The 16,501-nt window shown below is 65.1% G+C and overlaps 1 protein-coding gene across 1 annotated transcript in view; it reads left to right on the forward strand.

The window, feature by feature from the left end:
* Kif26b (kinesin family member 26B) overlaps window positions 1–16,501 on the forward strand; it is a 273,177-nt gene that overhangs the window by 220,162 nt on the left and 36,514 nt on the right. Inside the window, 4 exon segments of the mRNA XM_048358260.1 lie at window positions 6,631–6,834; window positions 9,771–9,864; window positions 10,567–10,829; window positions 12,765–12,948. Of these exon segments, the coding sequence (XP_048214217.1) occupies window positions 6,631–6,834; window positions 9,771–9,864; window positions 10,567–10,829; window positions 12,765–12,948 (745 nt within the window).

The raw sequence follows: 16,501 nt of genomic DNA on the forward strand, positions 1-16,501 counted from the left end.
CTCTGCTCTCCATCGGGACGCTAAGGGGAGGAGCAGCCGGCCAGGGCCACGGCCCGGCCGCGGCTTTGAGGAAACTCTCAGCGCGTGGAGCGCAATCTAAGTAGGGAGGACGAGGTCATGATTGTATTTCCTGAACGCAGGCGCCGGGGAAACGGAGTGGGAATTAGATGAGAGGTTTATGTTACGCCGAGGTCTATAAGCCTGGTGAAGAAGTTGTGGCAGGGGTGCTGATGGCTGATCGGCCAGTGGACCAAAATGGCAGCGCCGGGCGGGGAGGAGAAAGGAAGGGCGGAGGATGCATGAGGTGCAATGTACGTGGGCAGAAATGGAATCGGGTAGCCGGAGGGCACAGCTAGGGTCTGGAGAAGCGTGGGGGAATGAGGGGAGATGCTTTGTACTCACAAACTACCATGTTGGATTGAAACCCCGTTGTGTATCTACTTAAAGATAACAAAAACAAACCCCACAAGCACAAAGCAGACACTGCCCCCCAAATAGGCGGGAGATCGCTTGGGGGGCCCCCTTTGCCTTCCCACCCTCCAGGCCTACCCAGGGTCCAGGAAAGGAGCACACAGATGACTGGACTTAAGGAAAGAAACCCACTCTGGCTGAGTTGTGTTCTTATAACCCCCAGCCCAACCGTGCTCGGAATCCGGGGGGCCCCCAGAGCTTCGGCTTCTCACTGGTAACCGTGGCTCAATGGCTCGATGGCTTTACAAGATGGAACGCATGCTCTAAACTTAGAGATTACCGTCTTCTTACTTCTCCTCGGCACTTCTGGCTGTTGGGGTCATCTGAGACCTCCAAAGTCATGACTATTTGGAATAGGATTCCTATGGTCTCCTTAAAATCTTCTAGAACCTTCCAGCTCCATGAAACCCTCAACATTCTCCTTCAATAAGGGAAAGTTCGAGACTTTTACTTTTAAAGATTATTATCCTTCTACTGAGACAAGAAATGGAGTCATCTTTATGGGCTTTAGTATACCATCAGTGGCTTGGCAATATAGTTCTACATTAAATAGTGGTTGGGAAACGGCCCCCGGTCGCTTGCTTGTCCGATCTGGGGAGGGCCGGGCACTGCGTGATTAGGAAGCAGACCCGCGAGTCCGTCCCAGCCTGCTTAGGGCAGGAGGAAAGGAATACAGCATGGGAAACGCCACATCTGGATTTGTGTGGGCTCCCCACCGTCACAGAAAATGTGAGCAGGCCAAATATTCTTCAGTGTTGGCGGGAAGGGGCAAGAAAATCATCTGGTTTTTGTCTCTCTCATCTCTGTGAAGTATGTGTTTAATTTTGCCTTAATTTATAGTATTAAACCGGGAGAGGAGTTTTGGAATTGTTAATTTGATTTAGAACGCCTATTTTATATCAGATGACCCTGAGGAAAATGGATATTCTTTCTTTCCTAAGACAGCACCGTCATCCTTCAGTGTCCTTGGGGGTTGGTTCCAGGGTCCCCCCAAATACCAAATCCGGGGGGTGCTCGCGTTCTTGATATACAGTGGCGTGCCCTTCGCATAGGAGCCGGGCCGCCCGTGCGTGTACCGTGAACGCCAGCGATCGCTGTGGTGTGTAATGCAGGGCACTGTGGTAGGGTGTGGCGTCGGGTGGGTTGAAGGGCAGGAGTCGGCACGTTGCTGGGACAGGTGTGCTCTTCCCCAGGTGCCTGGTAGCTGCTGTTGGTGAGTCTGGGTGGCGCCTGGGGCCTGGAGTTCCGCCGGAGCTTCCCTGCGTCTGTGCACCGCTGTGCGGTTGACGGCGGTCTCGGCGCTTGGCGTGTGTCCGTCGAGGAAGGCAGGGATGAGGACGCCAAGGCTGCGCCTCGGTGGCCCGCGTGGCCACGCGGCGCGCTGACGTCTGGACGGCGTGCTGCTCTGGAGGCGCTGGGGAGCCGTGGCGGCCGGTGGCTGGACGCGGGGCTGTGGGCCCGCTCCGTACCCGGGAGCACCGGCTGACCCCCCAGGCTCTGCTCCGGACAGCAGCCCCATCCAACGCCACGTGAGAGTCAGGAGAGCCTCCCACTTCTGTCCCCAGGGCAATGTGGCCTCCATTTTCACCCTCCGCTGCCTCCTGGGCAGAGCCTGGCGCTCTCAACTCAAGTCTTTCACCCACCCTTGGCTCTCCCCCAGTGAGCCAGCGCCCAGCACCCCCACACGGGTGTAGATCAGAGCGCTCGCGTGCCCTGTGAGGAGCCAGCACCCCCACACGGGTGTCGATCACAGCGCTTGCCTGCCCTGTGAGGAGCCAGCACCCCCACACTGGTGTCGATCACAGCAATCGCGTGCTCTGTGAGGAGCCAGCACCCCCACACGGGTGTAGATCACAGTGCTCGCGTGCCCTGTGAGGAGCCAGCACCCCCACACGGGTGTCGATCACAGCGCTCGGGTGTCCTGTGAGGAGCCAGCTCCCAGCACCCCCCACACTGGTGTAGATCGATTTACTATAGAGAAGTTTCTAGACCCGCTTTGGGCCCTTACGAGTAGATACACAAGGTGTAAAGGGAATTCTAATCCTGCCGGGCCTCGGGCCGAAGAGATGGGACGGGAGCCTCCGATGACGGGAGCCTCCGATGACGGGAGCCTCCGATGACGGGAGCCTCCGATGACAGGAGCCTCCGATGACGGGAGCCTCCGATGACAGGAGCCTCCGATGACGGGAGCCTCCGATGACGGGAGCCTCCGATGGGGGCGAGCCCCCCGCAGGACGGCTGGCTACTGCGCTCCTTGTGAAAGGCCGGGCACGCGGCTCCGGCGCAGAGGGTGCGGCGCAGGCAGCCGCCACGCGGGTGACGGAGCCCTGTGGCAGGACCGCCTGGAGGGAGCAGGGAGGCGGGGATTTGTCGTGTTACTGAGCACTGGTTGTGGCCCAGGGCAGGAAGCGCCGTTGTCGCGCGCGTGCGTGGAAGCCACCCTGCTGGTGTCCAGGCGACAGCCGAGTCCAGCGTCGGGCTGGGACGGTGGCTACGGGGGCGGGGCTGTTCCTGCTTGCCGCACCCCCCCCAGTCCTGAGGCGGCCGGGGACCCCGCCACGAGGATGGGGGCCGTGCGGCTCACGGCTGCGGCCCTGCCCGTCTCGGTGAGAGCCTCACCGTCCACTCCCTCCCATCCTGCGGCCCCATCCGGAGGAGTGCCGCGTGCCGTGAGCAGGACGCGAAGCCACCGCCGCCCAGAGTGGACACGAAGCCAGTGCTGCCCAGAGCGGGACGCGAAGCCAGTGCTGCCCAGAGCGGGACGCGAAGCCACCGCTGCCCAGAGCGGGACACGAAGCCAGTGCTGCCCAGAGCGGGACGCGAAGCCACCGCTGCCCAGAGCGGGACACGAAGCCAGTGCTGCCCAGAGCGGGACACGAAGCCACCGCCGCCCAGAGCGGACACGAAGCCACCGCCGCCCAGAGTGGGACGCGAAGCCACCGCCGCCCAGAGCGGACACGAAGCCACCGCCGCCCAGAGCGGACACGAAGCCACCGCCGCCCAGAGCGGGACGCGAAGCCACCGCCGCCCAGAGAGACGGCTGCACACCAGCTGCTGAACAAGCAGACCAGCAAGCAAAGCGGGGCCCAGCCAGTGGGGTGCGTTGCAGAGATCAGGGGCCCCCCTCAGCGGGTGCAGAGAGCAGGGCCCCCCTCAGTGGGTGCAGAGAGCAGGGGCCCCCCTCAGCGGGTGCAGAGAGCACAGGCCCCCCCCATCCCTCGCCTGTTTGGTTTCCGGATCGCATTCCTGCAGGCCTGTTGGGGTGACCCGGTGCCTGGCCCCTCGCCCTGGGGTGAGGAGAAGGCTCGCCTGTTAAGGGGTGCCAGGCCCCCGTGGGGAGCGGCTGGGAGTGGAGGGGTTGAAGTCCATGTCACCAGGAATCTCGTGTTTGTAACAAAGGCAGGGGCTCTTGGCAGGCTGTCCGAGGACTTCCGCCATGCACGCGGGGGCTGCTAAGCCCTTTAATTACAGCGGATTAGGCAGGAAGCGGAGCGCGGACCCCCAGAATAACGACACAAAGGAGGTGACGCAGAAAACCCAATGTCATCCCCGACGAGGGACAAGTTCCCACTTCCTTAAGTGGATCGCGGATGCGGCTGGCGTGGTCTCCAGCGCCCGTCGATCGGGGTCGTGGAGCTCTGTGCTCCTCCCTGGCCAGCCCGGGGCCGGGCGTCAGGAGGGCCACGGACCCGCACGACCGCGTGGCCGCGCGAGCCTCCCTCCCGCCGCTGGGCCCACTCAGCACGGCCCGCGGCCTGCACTCCGCACCGCTGGGCACGAGAGACGCGAGGAGTCACGAGGGGAATCCACACCGCCCCGGCCGGGAGGGCCAGGAGTCACGCGGGGCCTCGCGGGGGCCGCCGGATGCCCGCCGGTGCCTTCCGCCCACCAGGCTGGCGGCCCAGCACCCCCCGCGCTCAGTGCCACGTTCAGCACCCACGCGCTCAGTACCACGTTCAGCACCCCCCGCGCTCAGTGCCACGTTCAGCACCCACGCGCTCAGTACCACGTTCAGCACCCCCCGCGCTCAGTGCCACGTCCAGCACCCCCCGCGCTCAATACCACGTCCAGCACCCACGCGCTCAGTGCCACATCCAGCACCCACGCGCTCAGTGCCACGTCCAGCACCCACGCGCTCAGTACCACGTCCAGCACCCACGCGCTCAGTGCCACGTTCAGCACCCACGCGCTCAGTACCACGTCCAGCACCCATGCGCTCAGTGCCACGTTCAGCACCCACGCGCTCAGTGCCACGTCCAGCACCCCACGCGCTCAGTACCACATTCAGCACCCCACGCTCTCAGTGCCACTTCCAGCACCCCCGCGCTCAGTACCACATTCAGCACCCACGCGCTCAGTGCCACATTCAGCACCCACGCGCTCAGTACCACGTCCAGCACCACCCGCGCTCAGTACCACGTTCAGTACCCACGCGCTCAGTGCCACGTTCAGCACCCACGCGCTCAGTACCACGTCCAGCACCACCCGCGCTCAGTACCACGTTCAGCACCCATGCGCTCAGTACCACGTTCGGCACCCCCCGCGCTCAGTGCCACGTCCAGCACCTACGCGCTCAGTGCCACATTCAGTACCCACGCGCTCAGTGCCACGTTCAGTAACCACGCGCTCAGTGCCACATTCAGCACCCCACACGCTCAGTGCCACATTCAGCACCCCGCACGCTCAGTGCCACGCTCGGCACCCCACGTGCCCGTTGAATTCTCGCGACAGCACGGTAGGACAGGCGTTGTTGGCCCCGCCGCACAGGGAGAAGCCTGGGGCTCTGAGCAGCGACGGTGGGGCAGCCGGGCTCGGGAGAGGGTTCCGGCCCCTTCCCGCGCCCGGGGCAGTGTCCCGGGCCTCTTTCCTTCCCCGTGTGTCACGTGCCGGGGGGTTACATGGTTGGATGCAGGCCCTGCGCCCCCAGGACCCCCCGCCCCCGGGGCAGGTGTCACAGGGTGTTCTCAACGTGGAGAGCCACGCCTGGAAGGCAGGCTCATCGAGTTTGGGTGCCACCCCCCGTTGGAGTCCCCAGCTGCCTCGCCAGGGACCGCAGAGCGCAGGGCCGGCGGGGGGCGCCCCGCGAGCCAGGCTCCGGGGGGCTTTCCTGCCTCAGCCTTGCTTACCGCCCGTGGTCGGAGGGCAGGGCCGAGATCGGCGAGAGCGTGGTGGCTGAGTCCATCCCGGACGGCAGCTGTGTTACCCGGACATTGCTAAGTGTTGGAAACACTTGATTGAAAACTTGACGGCCACGAGGGGGATTTCACACACCTCTCCACTGAGGAGGGTTTAAAGGCGTCCTTGCGCCTGCCCTCATTGCGCCCGTCCTGTTGCCCAGCCCTCCTGTCTCCGCCTCTGACTGCCCTGAGATCCGTGCATCCCCGAGCCTGGCACAGGGCCCAGGGTCCAGCCCGATCTCGGCCCGCCTTAGGGCTGTCAGAGGCTCCCGTTCCCAGGAGAGCTGTCCCTGGCCGCGGGGCGGGCTGCCCAGCTTGGTGCTCGGGCTAGGTGACTCGGAAGGTGGTCAGGGGGCTCTGCTGCTGTTTCCGCTGAGACGCGCTCTCCTTCTGTGAAACGGCCACCTCTCTGAGCTCGCTTAATGGCAGCCCAAAGGACAGGTTGCAGCCAGTGTGTCCCCACCACGGCTGCTTGGAACCCGTGTCGGACGCTGGCCGTCACCCACGGGCCACTGCACCGGGTGTGAATGATGGCGCAGTAACAGGAGTTTTGTCTCCCCGAATCCTGATGATCCGAGCTAGGGAGTCAATTACAGAGCTAAACTTTTATGTGCGCGGTTTATTGATCTGCGAACTGCAAGGGAACCACGCCACCTCTTACAGCCCCGCAGTTCACATTACCTTTTCATCTCTGTAATTGGGCCGCCCGGGCACAGTTAATTCTTCATTTATACCAACAGGAACACAAAGAACACGACGTGCATCTCTGCATTAGAGTAACGGACATAGCGAACTGTGCCACCCTGCTTAGCCAGGGCCCAGCGAGGATCAGGTTCCTCGCTCACTGCGCTTCCCATCACCGTGCACCGCGGGAAGGGCCAGGGCTCCGGTGAACGTGTGTCAGTCGCTGGAGCGCCGGGAAGTGCTCCTTCCTACGGGCGAGGCCGTGCTAACCACCTGCCGTCCGCCCCTTTCCTCCCAGGTGAAAGTCATGCTGCGCATCTGCTCCACGCTGGCCCGCGACTCCTCCGAATCCAGCTCCTTCCTGAAGGCGGACCCTCGGAAGAAGCAGGTCACCCTGTACGACCCGCTGACCTGTGGGCCCAACGCCTTCCCCAAGAGGGGCAGCCAGGTGCCGCCCAAGATGTTTGCCTTCGACGCGGTCTTCCCACCCGATGCCTCCCAGGTGAGCGGACGCGTCTCTCCAGCGGCGGGCGGGGTGGGTGAGCGCGCGACCTCTCCACACAGGGAGCGACCTGAGCGCGGCCCGAGAACCAGCCACGGGGGATCTGCTCGTGTGCCCAGGGACGGGCGTGGAGGTCCCGCGTCCCCAGTGACGGGCGTGGAGGTCCCGCGTGCCCAGGGACGGGCGTGGAGGTCCCGCGTCCCCAGTGACGGGCGTGGAGGTCCCGCGTGCCCAGGGACGGGCGTGGAGGTCCCGCGTCCCCAGGGACGGGCGTGGAGGTCCCGCGTGCCCAGGGACGGGCGTGGAGGTCCCGCGCCCCCAGGGACGGGCGTGGAGGTCCCGTGTGCCCAGGGACGGGCGTGGAGGTCCCGCGTCCCCAGTGACGGGCGTGGAGGTCCCGCGTGCCCAGTGACGGGCGTGGAGGTCCCGCGTGCCCAGTGACGGGCGTGGAGGTCCCGCGTGCCCAGGGACGGGCGTGGAGGTCCCGCGTGCCCAGGGACGGGCGTGGAGGTCCCGCGTGCCCAGGGACGGGCGTGGAGGTCCCGTGCGCTTGTGTCCCCGGGACGGGCGTGTTTGTGTTCGTGCGGTGCCTCAGCAGCCTCTCTGCGCTGGGTTTTGGCCATGTACACCTGGGAGGGGAGGAAGCCCCCACCTGCGGGTCCGCGGGGACTCTGCGCGGCCCGGGCCTCTGGTGTGGGCGTGTGGGAAGGGTAAGCATGGTGCCGGGACCTGGGGTCACGTCAGCCACGTCCCTGGCCTGCGTGGGTCCAGTGAGGTCGAGGCGGACCTGTGTCCCAGCTAGGCCCTGGAGTGTTTGGCAGGGAAACTGAGGCTGGCGTGCCTCCCGTGGTCTGTGGGCCGCACCCTCAGGTTCCACTCGTCAGCAGTAAGCATTTGCTCTTGCTCCTGGGTCCTCTGGACGGCTCTGCTCCCTGCCGTGTCCGCCGTAAGCAGCAGGCTGAGGAAACCCCGCTGAGGATGCCGGCTGGGTGCCGCCCGCCGTCTGAGGGATGGCGGGCTCTGGGCTGGCCTGCAGTGCCCTCCCCACACCGCGCCGTCCCCCCTGCCCCCCCCCGTCCGCCCCGCGGGCCGTGCCCAGGGCCGGCAGGCACTCGCTGAGTTGTCCCGGTGCCGACTCAAGGCCAGGGAAGAGACGCCTTGTGACCGGATGAGCTCCCGAGTCCCGTGGCCAAAAGCATATGCGCCGCGAGGGATGGAGAACCAGGGCCATCGCCCCTGACTCGCTACCGATAGCATTTGGGGGCCACTTGGGAGTCTCCGATGCCAAATGCCTGGGTCACCAGCAGCCAAGGCAGGGCCTGACCCGGACGCTTCGCCCGAAGATTCTACAGACGCAGCGTCCGGCCGGCCTGGGCCTCCGGAGCTGTGGGGAGCACGGAGCTCTGAGGAGCACCGGATAGCATCTGAAGTCTGAAGGTTAGGGGGGCAACAAGAGCGTCAGGCTGGCTGACGCAGAAACCAATGAGCGGCCCGGGACTGGGGTGGTGGCGCCGTGGACCCACGATTGAGCAGGCCCACGGCCCGAGCGAGCAGATCATCCCCGGCCCCACAGGCGAATAACGGAGGCCCCGGGTGCGAGCGGCCCGCTCCGCCGGCCTTGTGCGTTGGACACGGGTGTCAGTGCCGTGAGCGTCTAGCGCTTCCCAGGACGGAGGCAGGCACAGCTTGCGGGGAGGGGGTGGCCGTCAGCCGCCGAGGGCAGAGCCCGGGGCCCCGTGCCAGCCGTGAGCATCCTCCTCCTCCTCGGCTCGACGTGGAGGTGTCCGCTCCCGGTCGCTCGGGGCCCGCGGCCCGCCTCCTCCCGACCCCCGCGGAGGCCGCGAGCCCTGCGCCAGCCCTGCGCCAGCCGTGCGCGAGCCGCCGGGAGGCCCTGCCCAGCACAGCGTCCACCGGGCCCGGCTCGAGACAGAAGCGGGGGTCAGGGCACGGAGACAGAGCCGGCCTCCCGCCGTTGCCTCCGATGCCAGCGGCAGAGACGCGCCAGCCCCCAAGCCGGGCCCACGGGGCACTGAGCGCCTGCCGCGTGCAGAGCCCTGCGCGGTGACTGGGGAGGCACCGCACCACCCGGAACCAGGGCCCTCCCCCGCACCACCAGGAACCAGGGCCCCCCCTGCACCACCCGGAACCAGGGCCCCCCCTGGCGAGCCAGCGTGGAGGGGAGACCCTGCCCGGCACCCCCACCACCAGGAACCAGGGGCCCCCCCCCCGCACCACCAGGAACCAGGGCCCCCCCCCGCACCACCAGGAACCAGGGCCCCCCCTGCACCACCCGGAACCAGGGCCCCCCCCTGGCGAGCCAGCGTGGAGGGGAGACCCTGCCTGGCCCAGGCAGCCTGGCCAGCAGTCCACGCTGAGTTCATGGGCAAAGAAAGAAAGAAAAGGCCACGTTGGGATGGAGGAGGAAGGAAGAAAGCGATGGGAAAGAAGCAGACATCCGAGCCTCTTGTGTGTGTTAGGTCTCTGTCCCCCAAGGCTGCTGGCCTGGGCTGACCCATCACTGGTTTCCTTCTATGAAACCTGGTGTGCGTGTGTGCATGCATGTGTGCGTGTGTGCGTGCATGTGTGCGTGCGTGTGTGCGTGTGTGAAGGATCTGGGATGCAGGAGGCAGTAGGGAGTTGAACCTCCTGGTGTGGGAGGGTGGCGTGGCGGGTGGGAGAGGAAATGGGCCCCGGAACATCTCAGGGTGCAGAGTGACCCTGCCCCCACCCGCAGACGCCGCGAGCCCCCTCCCCCTCCCCCCTCCCCCCCGTGAGCCGAGGGCTCTGGGTGCTGGGCTGTGCTGGCGCCCTGTGGAGGCTCCAGGGTTTCCGGAGTCCCGTGGCCGTGGCCGACACGCGGCAGCCCCGCGAGCCGCGGAGGGCCCCCGGCCCTGCACGCGGCACTCACCGCCCGCGTCTGCCCTCGTGTCTGACAGGCCGAAGTGTGCGCGGGGACCGTGGCGGAGGTGATCCAGTCCGTGGTCAACGGGGCGGACGGCTGTGTGTTCTGTTTCGGCCATGCCAAGTTGGGTGAGTGAGGGCTTCCCCCTCCCCCCCCGCCTGCCCCCCGGTCTCCAGTCACCCCTCCGGCGTCTGCGCGGCCCCCAGATCGCCTAGAGGACAGGAGGGTGCGTGGGAGCAGCTGGGGGGAGGAGCACCGGCCCCCTCTACTGTCCTTTCTCAGTCCTGGCCAGGCTTTGCCGGAGGAGCTCGGGAAGTCCCCCCTCCAGGGAGGAGGGTCCCAGAAAGCGTCCCTGGACAGACTGCCCCCGGCCCCCAGAGCGCACGGGCTCCGGGGGGGGGGGTCCCCAACCTCGTTGCCACCTGCCTTCCCCTCCGCTTCCTTCTCCCCTGCTCTCAATGCCGTGGCCCCGATCTTAATGGAACTCACTGGTGCTATAAAATACACACCGCGTTTAACTCGAGCAAGGCTCTAAAGCCTGGCTGTGTGGATTCCACCTGTGGGGTGGCGATCAAAAGCCAGAATGGTGACGAGACGCGCTGGCCTGCCCCGCGGGAGGGAAGGCGCGGGGGGGGGGGGCCCTCGGGGAGCGGGGTGCGGGGTGACGCGGCCTCGGGGGCCCTGGGGACGCCGGCGGCGGCCGTGGTGGTCAGGGGCCGCCTCCCTCGCCTCTGCCCGCCCTCCCCGGCCGGCCGGCCGGCGTCCCCCTCCCCCCCGCGTCCCTGCCCCCGGGGTTCGAGCTGCCTGTCCGCCCCGCCGGGCCCCCGCAGGAAAATCCTACACCATGATCGGCAAGGACGACTCCATGCAGAGCCTGGGCATCATCCCCCGCGCCATCTCCTGGCTCTTCAAGCTCATCAACGAGCGCAAGGAGAAGACCGGAGCCCGCTTCTCCGTGCGCATCTCGGCCGTGGAGGTGTGGGGGAAGGAGGAGAACCTGCGGGACCTGCTGTCGGAGGTGGCCACGGGCAGCCTGCAGGACGGCCAGTCCCCCGGCGTCTACCTCTGCGAGGACCCCATCTGCGGCACGCAGGTGAGGCGCGGACGCTCCGCCAGGCGGGGCCCCCCCCCCGGGCGCCGGGCCGGGCCGCGGCCAGCGTTACGGGGGGCCCAGAACCCCCCCCCGCCCGCGGCCTGCAGCCGGGCCCCCTCTGCGCGCCTCGAATCGTGCGGGCGGTGAGCGGGAACCGCACCGTCGGAGTCTTTGAGGAGACAGGTCCACATTCTTCACGCTCCTTTCCAAGAAAGAAAAAAAAACGGTGCCATCTTTCTTTTGTTTAACGACGAACAGAGATATTTACCGCTCCACACAAGTGGCGGCACCATTACTGGGCTGTTTATGGCTCTATAAACTGTGTTTCTGGTGCTGGTTTACAGCCGGATTAGTAATGCTGTAGGAAGAAGTAATAACTACTTTCTAATTAGAATGGTGATATAATTCCTGTAACTGTGGAGGCCAGGCGACACTCTGGTTCCTCTTCTCGGGGTGGCGCTGGCTCTGCCCGTCTTGGGCAGAGGCTTTAGTGTCTACTTTGACCAGATCCCTCCTATCTATTTATTTATTATTTGTCGACAGGACTGAGGTTTGAACTCGGGGCCTCCTGCTTGCTAGGCACTACACCACTTGAGCCATGCCTCCAGCCCCATGTTGCTTTGATTCTTCAGGCGGGGCCTCGCCTGTTTGCCTCGGGCTCGTCTCGGACTGGCATCCTCCCGCCTGTGCCCTCCGCGTAGCTGGGTTGACACGTGTGTGTCCCCCCCTGAGGCTTGTTGGGTTGTACTCAATGGCTTTTTCCAGGTCTGGCCACCAACAACCATCCTCTTGGACTCCAGCCCAGAGCAGCTGGGATTCTAGGCGCCCGTGACCTCCGACATCCTCGGTGGCCTCCTCTTGTAGAGGGGTGATTGGATGGGTGGGACTGGCCTCACCCTGGGGAGGAGGAGGAGGAGGAGGAGGAGGAGGAGGGGGAGGGGGAGGGGGAGGGGGAGGAGGAGGAGGAGGAGGAGGGGGAGGAGGAAGAGGAGGAGGGGGAGGAGAAGGAGGAGGAGGCCTGTAGCCTCTACACACTCAGCCCCAGCCTCTTCCCAGAGCACCCAGATCCTCCTTCCGCCCCTTCTTACCCCTGAGTCTTCATCAGGGTCACTGACTGCTGAGCTCCCCCCAGGGCTTCTGACTCTGCAGGTCTGTGCCAAGTACGTACAGTGAGACCCTGTACCCCTCCAAAGCGGAAACAAAAAGATGTGCTTTCTCGTCCCCCCAAAAACAGAAACAAAAATACACCGTTTCCTTTCATTCTGCGCAAATGGATACTGGTCGACCCAGATGCTCTGGTTGTAGGCCGAGGGTTCAGGGAGGAGGGGGACCCCGAGGGTTCAGGGAGGAGGGGCACCCCACCACAGTGCTGTCCGATTGTCAGCAGCAGTCAAGGTCAACTGTGCGTATTTCTTAACACAGATGAGGCGGCCTGGTGCCCAGGCGTTTCAGGGTGTCGTCTGAGTAGACTTCTCACTCATAGCGACGTCAGCAGTCTAAAGCGGCTGCCCGTAAATAACGGAGAGGTTAGGGGTCTGTGAACGGCGACCGGCGCATCGGTGCGGTCGCCTCTAAGTCCCATTTTGTCACCCAACGCTGAGGGCTGAGCTGGAGACGGCCTCGCCCCCGTTGTGTGTTCTTAGGGAGCTGGGGCCCTCACTCACCACTCTGTCCCCCCCCCCCCCCCGCGCGGTACGGGGGTCCCCGGCACCCACCCCTCTCTCAGACTCGCTCGAGACGGCAAGCCCTCCCCCTAAGCCACCTAACTGGCAGAAGCAGGTGTGTCCCTCCCATAAGCGTGCTCGCGTGCAGTCCAGACACGCGTGGGCTGAGCTGAGAGCCGCCGAGCAGGGGGCCCGGGGGAGGGGGCTGGAGGCGTCTCTCCACCGGGCGAGGCCGGGCCGGGCCCCCTCAGCTCTCCGCGCCCTCCCCCAGCTCCAGAACCAGAGCGAGCTGCGGGCCCCCACCGCCGAGAAGGCCGCCTTCTTCCTGGACGCCGCCATCGCCTCCCGCCGGGGCAACCAGCAGGACTGCGACGAGGAGGACCACCGCAACTCCCACATGCTCTTCACGCTGCACATCTACCAGTACCGCATGGAGAAGAGCGGCAAGGGCGGAAGTAAGTCCCCCCTCCCACCCCCCCCCCCCCCGCCCGGGCCGGTGCCGGGTCCCGTTCAGTGACTGGCGATTCGTGGTCATGGCGGAGGCTGGGCTCAAGTTCACCTTTGAACTCTTAAGGCATGCAAATGAACAAACTGACCGAGCGAAAGATCTCAGCTGCTCAGGAGGCTGGGAGCTGAGGATCCTGGTTCAAAGCCAGCCCGGGCAGGAAAGCCCATGAGCTTCTCATCCCCAGCGAACCACCCAAGAGCCAGAGTGGAGCTGTGGGCCGCGGCGTGGGCTGGCAGAGGGGCTTCCAGGGGGGAGCGTCCCCGGCACCCCGCTGCCAGAACAGTGAAACAGTCTGAGTCAGGAGGGGAGCCCGGGCCAGGGAATCTTAGACCCACTGCCTCCAGCAGAGAGCCATCAGCCAGCCTCGGGTGACCGTGCCCGGCCGCGACCTTAGCTCAGTGCTCCCGGCCTCTCCCTGAGTCTCCTTGCAAGCCAGTGCTCTCGGCAGCGATGGCGAGCGGGGCACCTCGGGCGGGAGCCGCAGTCTCCCCGCGGAGGGGCAGAGGCGTCCCGGTGGGAATCTTTGGGGGCTCCCGAGAGAGTGCTTCGGTTTCCACTAGGCTGGGAAGGGGGAGGGTGGGGCGAGGGAGACGGGGAGCCCCCCGGCACCCGCCGCACACTTCCGACGCCCCAGGAGGCCGCGGGGGGCACCGGCCCTGGGCGCTGGGCGGTGTCTTAGCGTGGCGAATGCAAGTCTTCGGAAAACGGTCCTTTCGAGTCCTTCCAATGTGAGGAGGGCCTGAAATCCGGCTTCCCCTGAGGCTCGGGTGGGAACTTAGACCCGAAGCGGAGCACCCACACTCCCCCACCCCACCCCACCCCCCCCCCGCCTGGCGGGTGATCAGCCTTATTAAACATTCAACACCAAACTCATCTTCCTATTTTCAAATGCAAAAGAGAATTGCTTTTTAATAATTAATCCGGGTTAAAGGGAAAGGCCGACGCCACCGGTCGCCCTTCAAACCTTTTCCAGCTCTCGTCCGGCGTTGCAGAAGATGGGAATAGAGGGCGGAAGGGGGGTTCAGGCTGCTGCGGGGGTCCCCGGAGCGACTGGGCTCTCCCCTGCCCGCCAGCAAGCCTGGCTTCTCCGGGGAACAGGGTGACGCTGGGCAGGGCCCGGCGCTCGCCTGACCTCCTATAGTTAAAATATAATGAGAAGATGCGGAGATTTTGTCTGCTTATATGTAAGAAACAATCCCAGCAGCCTTGGCAGCCAGAACCCATCGAAGGGGAAGTTTATTAATTAGCCACCGTGCAGGGAGCGGGAGCACAGAGCCCGTGCTGGGAACCGGCTGTGGGGCGGGGCAGGCGACGGATGGGTTCAGAGGTCTCTGTGACAGGAACTAGATGCACGTGTGTGTGTGTGCGCGTGTGTGTGCGCGTGTGTGTGTGCGTGTGTGCACACACACAGGCACGTGGACACCTGCAGCCTGGGCCCGTCTCCACACACACACACACACACACACACACAAGCACGCACCTTTAGTCCTGGTTAAGAAGGAGAGGGACGCGGTCACTGTGTCGCTGCTTTGAAGCTGGCACTAGGTGAGGCTTAAAATGGCGTCCTGGTTTCCGGGGGGGTTCTAGAATGCTGGAGGGCGGATTCTTCACTGCCGCCACGCCCTCCCTCGCTCACTGGTGGGGGGGGTTCTAGCTTTGGAGGAGGGACTTGGGCCCCTCCCGCCTCAGCCTCCCGGGGCTGGGGTTCCGGTGGTGCCCGGCCACGCCAGGCCGAGTGCCCCTCTGATAAGGAACTGAAGCGTTCGAGCAGCCGCGCCCAGCGCCCAGCACGAGCCCAGTCTGATCTACTCGCCCCCCTTGTTTCCCGGGGGGCGGGGGGCAGCGTGGGCCGGGCTGGCTGTGTGCCCACAATGAGAGTGCGCGTGCCCTCGAGCGTCTGTGCCGCACTCACCTCGTGACGCGTCCAGGACTGGGTCTGGTTCACTCAGCCAGCGCTGAGGCCGCGAGTTCAAGGCCCGGGACCGCAGAGCCCACGGGCCCACCTGTGGGTGTGCTTCGTCTCGATCCGTGTGGACGGAAGCAGCCGCGTCCGCACGTGTGTCACGGAACAGCCTATGCCGGCCGGGCCGGCGTGGCTGCTGGGGTTCCAGACCATTCCTGAGAAGGTCAGGGAAGAGCGTGGCTCCCCGGGGGCCTTGGCGGCTCGGCCCTGGGCCGCCAGGAGCCGCACACCCCGGCCCGGCAGCCGGGGCCCGCCTGACGCCCCCGCAGGGCCAGGCAGCGTCCGGCCGAGGAGGCGGCAGGAGCCCGGTGAATTCCCTCAGGCGCTCTCCTTCTGGGCTGACGATCGGCTTGTCCCCGTGCCCCACCTCGGCGTCCCGCTCCAGTTTGCTCGGCTCCGCCTCATCCTCCGCCGGGCCGCGCGCTTCCGCAGGCGTGAGGCCCAGTCCCCGCGGGGGTCTCCACAGAGTGGGAGGCCCGCGGGAGGAAGTGAGGCCCCCGGGGATGTCCTAGGAGGGTGGGTCTTGGCCTTGGCCCCTCCCCTTCCTGTCACCCCTCCCTGCTTCCTGCCTGCCCTGTGGCGCCCGCCTCCCCACAGTCTCCGGGCACTCTGGTGTTCTCTCTCGCCCTACCACGCCGGGGCCAGGACACGTGGCCCGAAACGTCCACTCTGACCCCACGGCGCCTGCTCCCGACTTCAAGCTGCCGTCTCAGGTCCTGCTCACGGCGATGAAGAGACGCCGCTCCTCCTCCCCGCAGCCTTCCTGCCCCAGGGCGGGCGCGGGCGCAGGGCGCGTGGGCACCGTGTCCACACTGGAGGATCCACTGAGGGAGCTGCTCGAGGAGCACAGTGGTGTCAAGTGATTGATTCACTCAGCAATATTTGGACCTAACGAGTGGCACTCATCATTACTCACGAATCTTACGACACACAGCCATGTGTGCACTGCCAGGTGCTCCGCAAACTAAAATTCTCACTCTCCTGAACCATGCTCGTATTAATGATCGAGTAATCCCCTTCAAATCTCTTCCAAGGGATTCAGGAGCTTAAAAGATCTGTGTGCAGCCAACTGGGCATCAATTATTTTTTTCCTACATGCTTAAAAATTTCCACCCTGTAGTTTCTCATTAGTTACACCTAACTCAACGCCGTCTCTAAATTTCATTTCCAGTCACATTTAGTCTTCATGGAAACACGCCCTCTCTTTGCTACGCTGTTCCGTGTCAGCACACCGTACTTACAGTTTCACTGATGGGCGAGGGGCGTGGGTAGGTTTGGGACGGCTGGGCACGCCAGCTCCTTTTCCGGAGTACCCAGGAGGAAAGAGGCACACGTACGGTGAGCTGAGGCTGTCTGTCTGTGGCGTGGCTTGGCAGGCCGGGGTCTGAGACGAGGCACCCCACCCAGCACAGCGCTCTAGCATCACCTGGAAAAGTCTGAAGCGGCCCGTGGCCAAGCGGGAGACCTGGGAGAGGAAGGGGGGCACAGCTCTCTCAAGGCCCAGCGATCCCGGGTGGGCTGGGGTACGGGGTCCTCC

Source organism: Perognathus longimembris, chromosome 11, assembly GCF_023159225.1.
Source record: "Perognathus longimembris pacificus isolate PPM17 chromosome 11, ASM2315922v1, whole genome shotgun sequence".
NCBI lineage: Eukaryota > Metazoa > Chordata > Mammalia > Rodentia > Heteromyidae > Perognathus > Perognathus longimembris.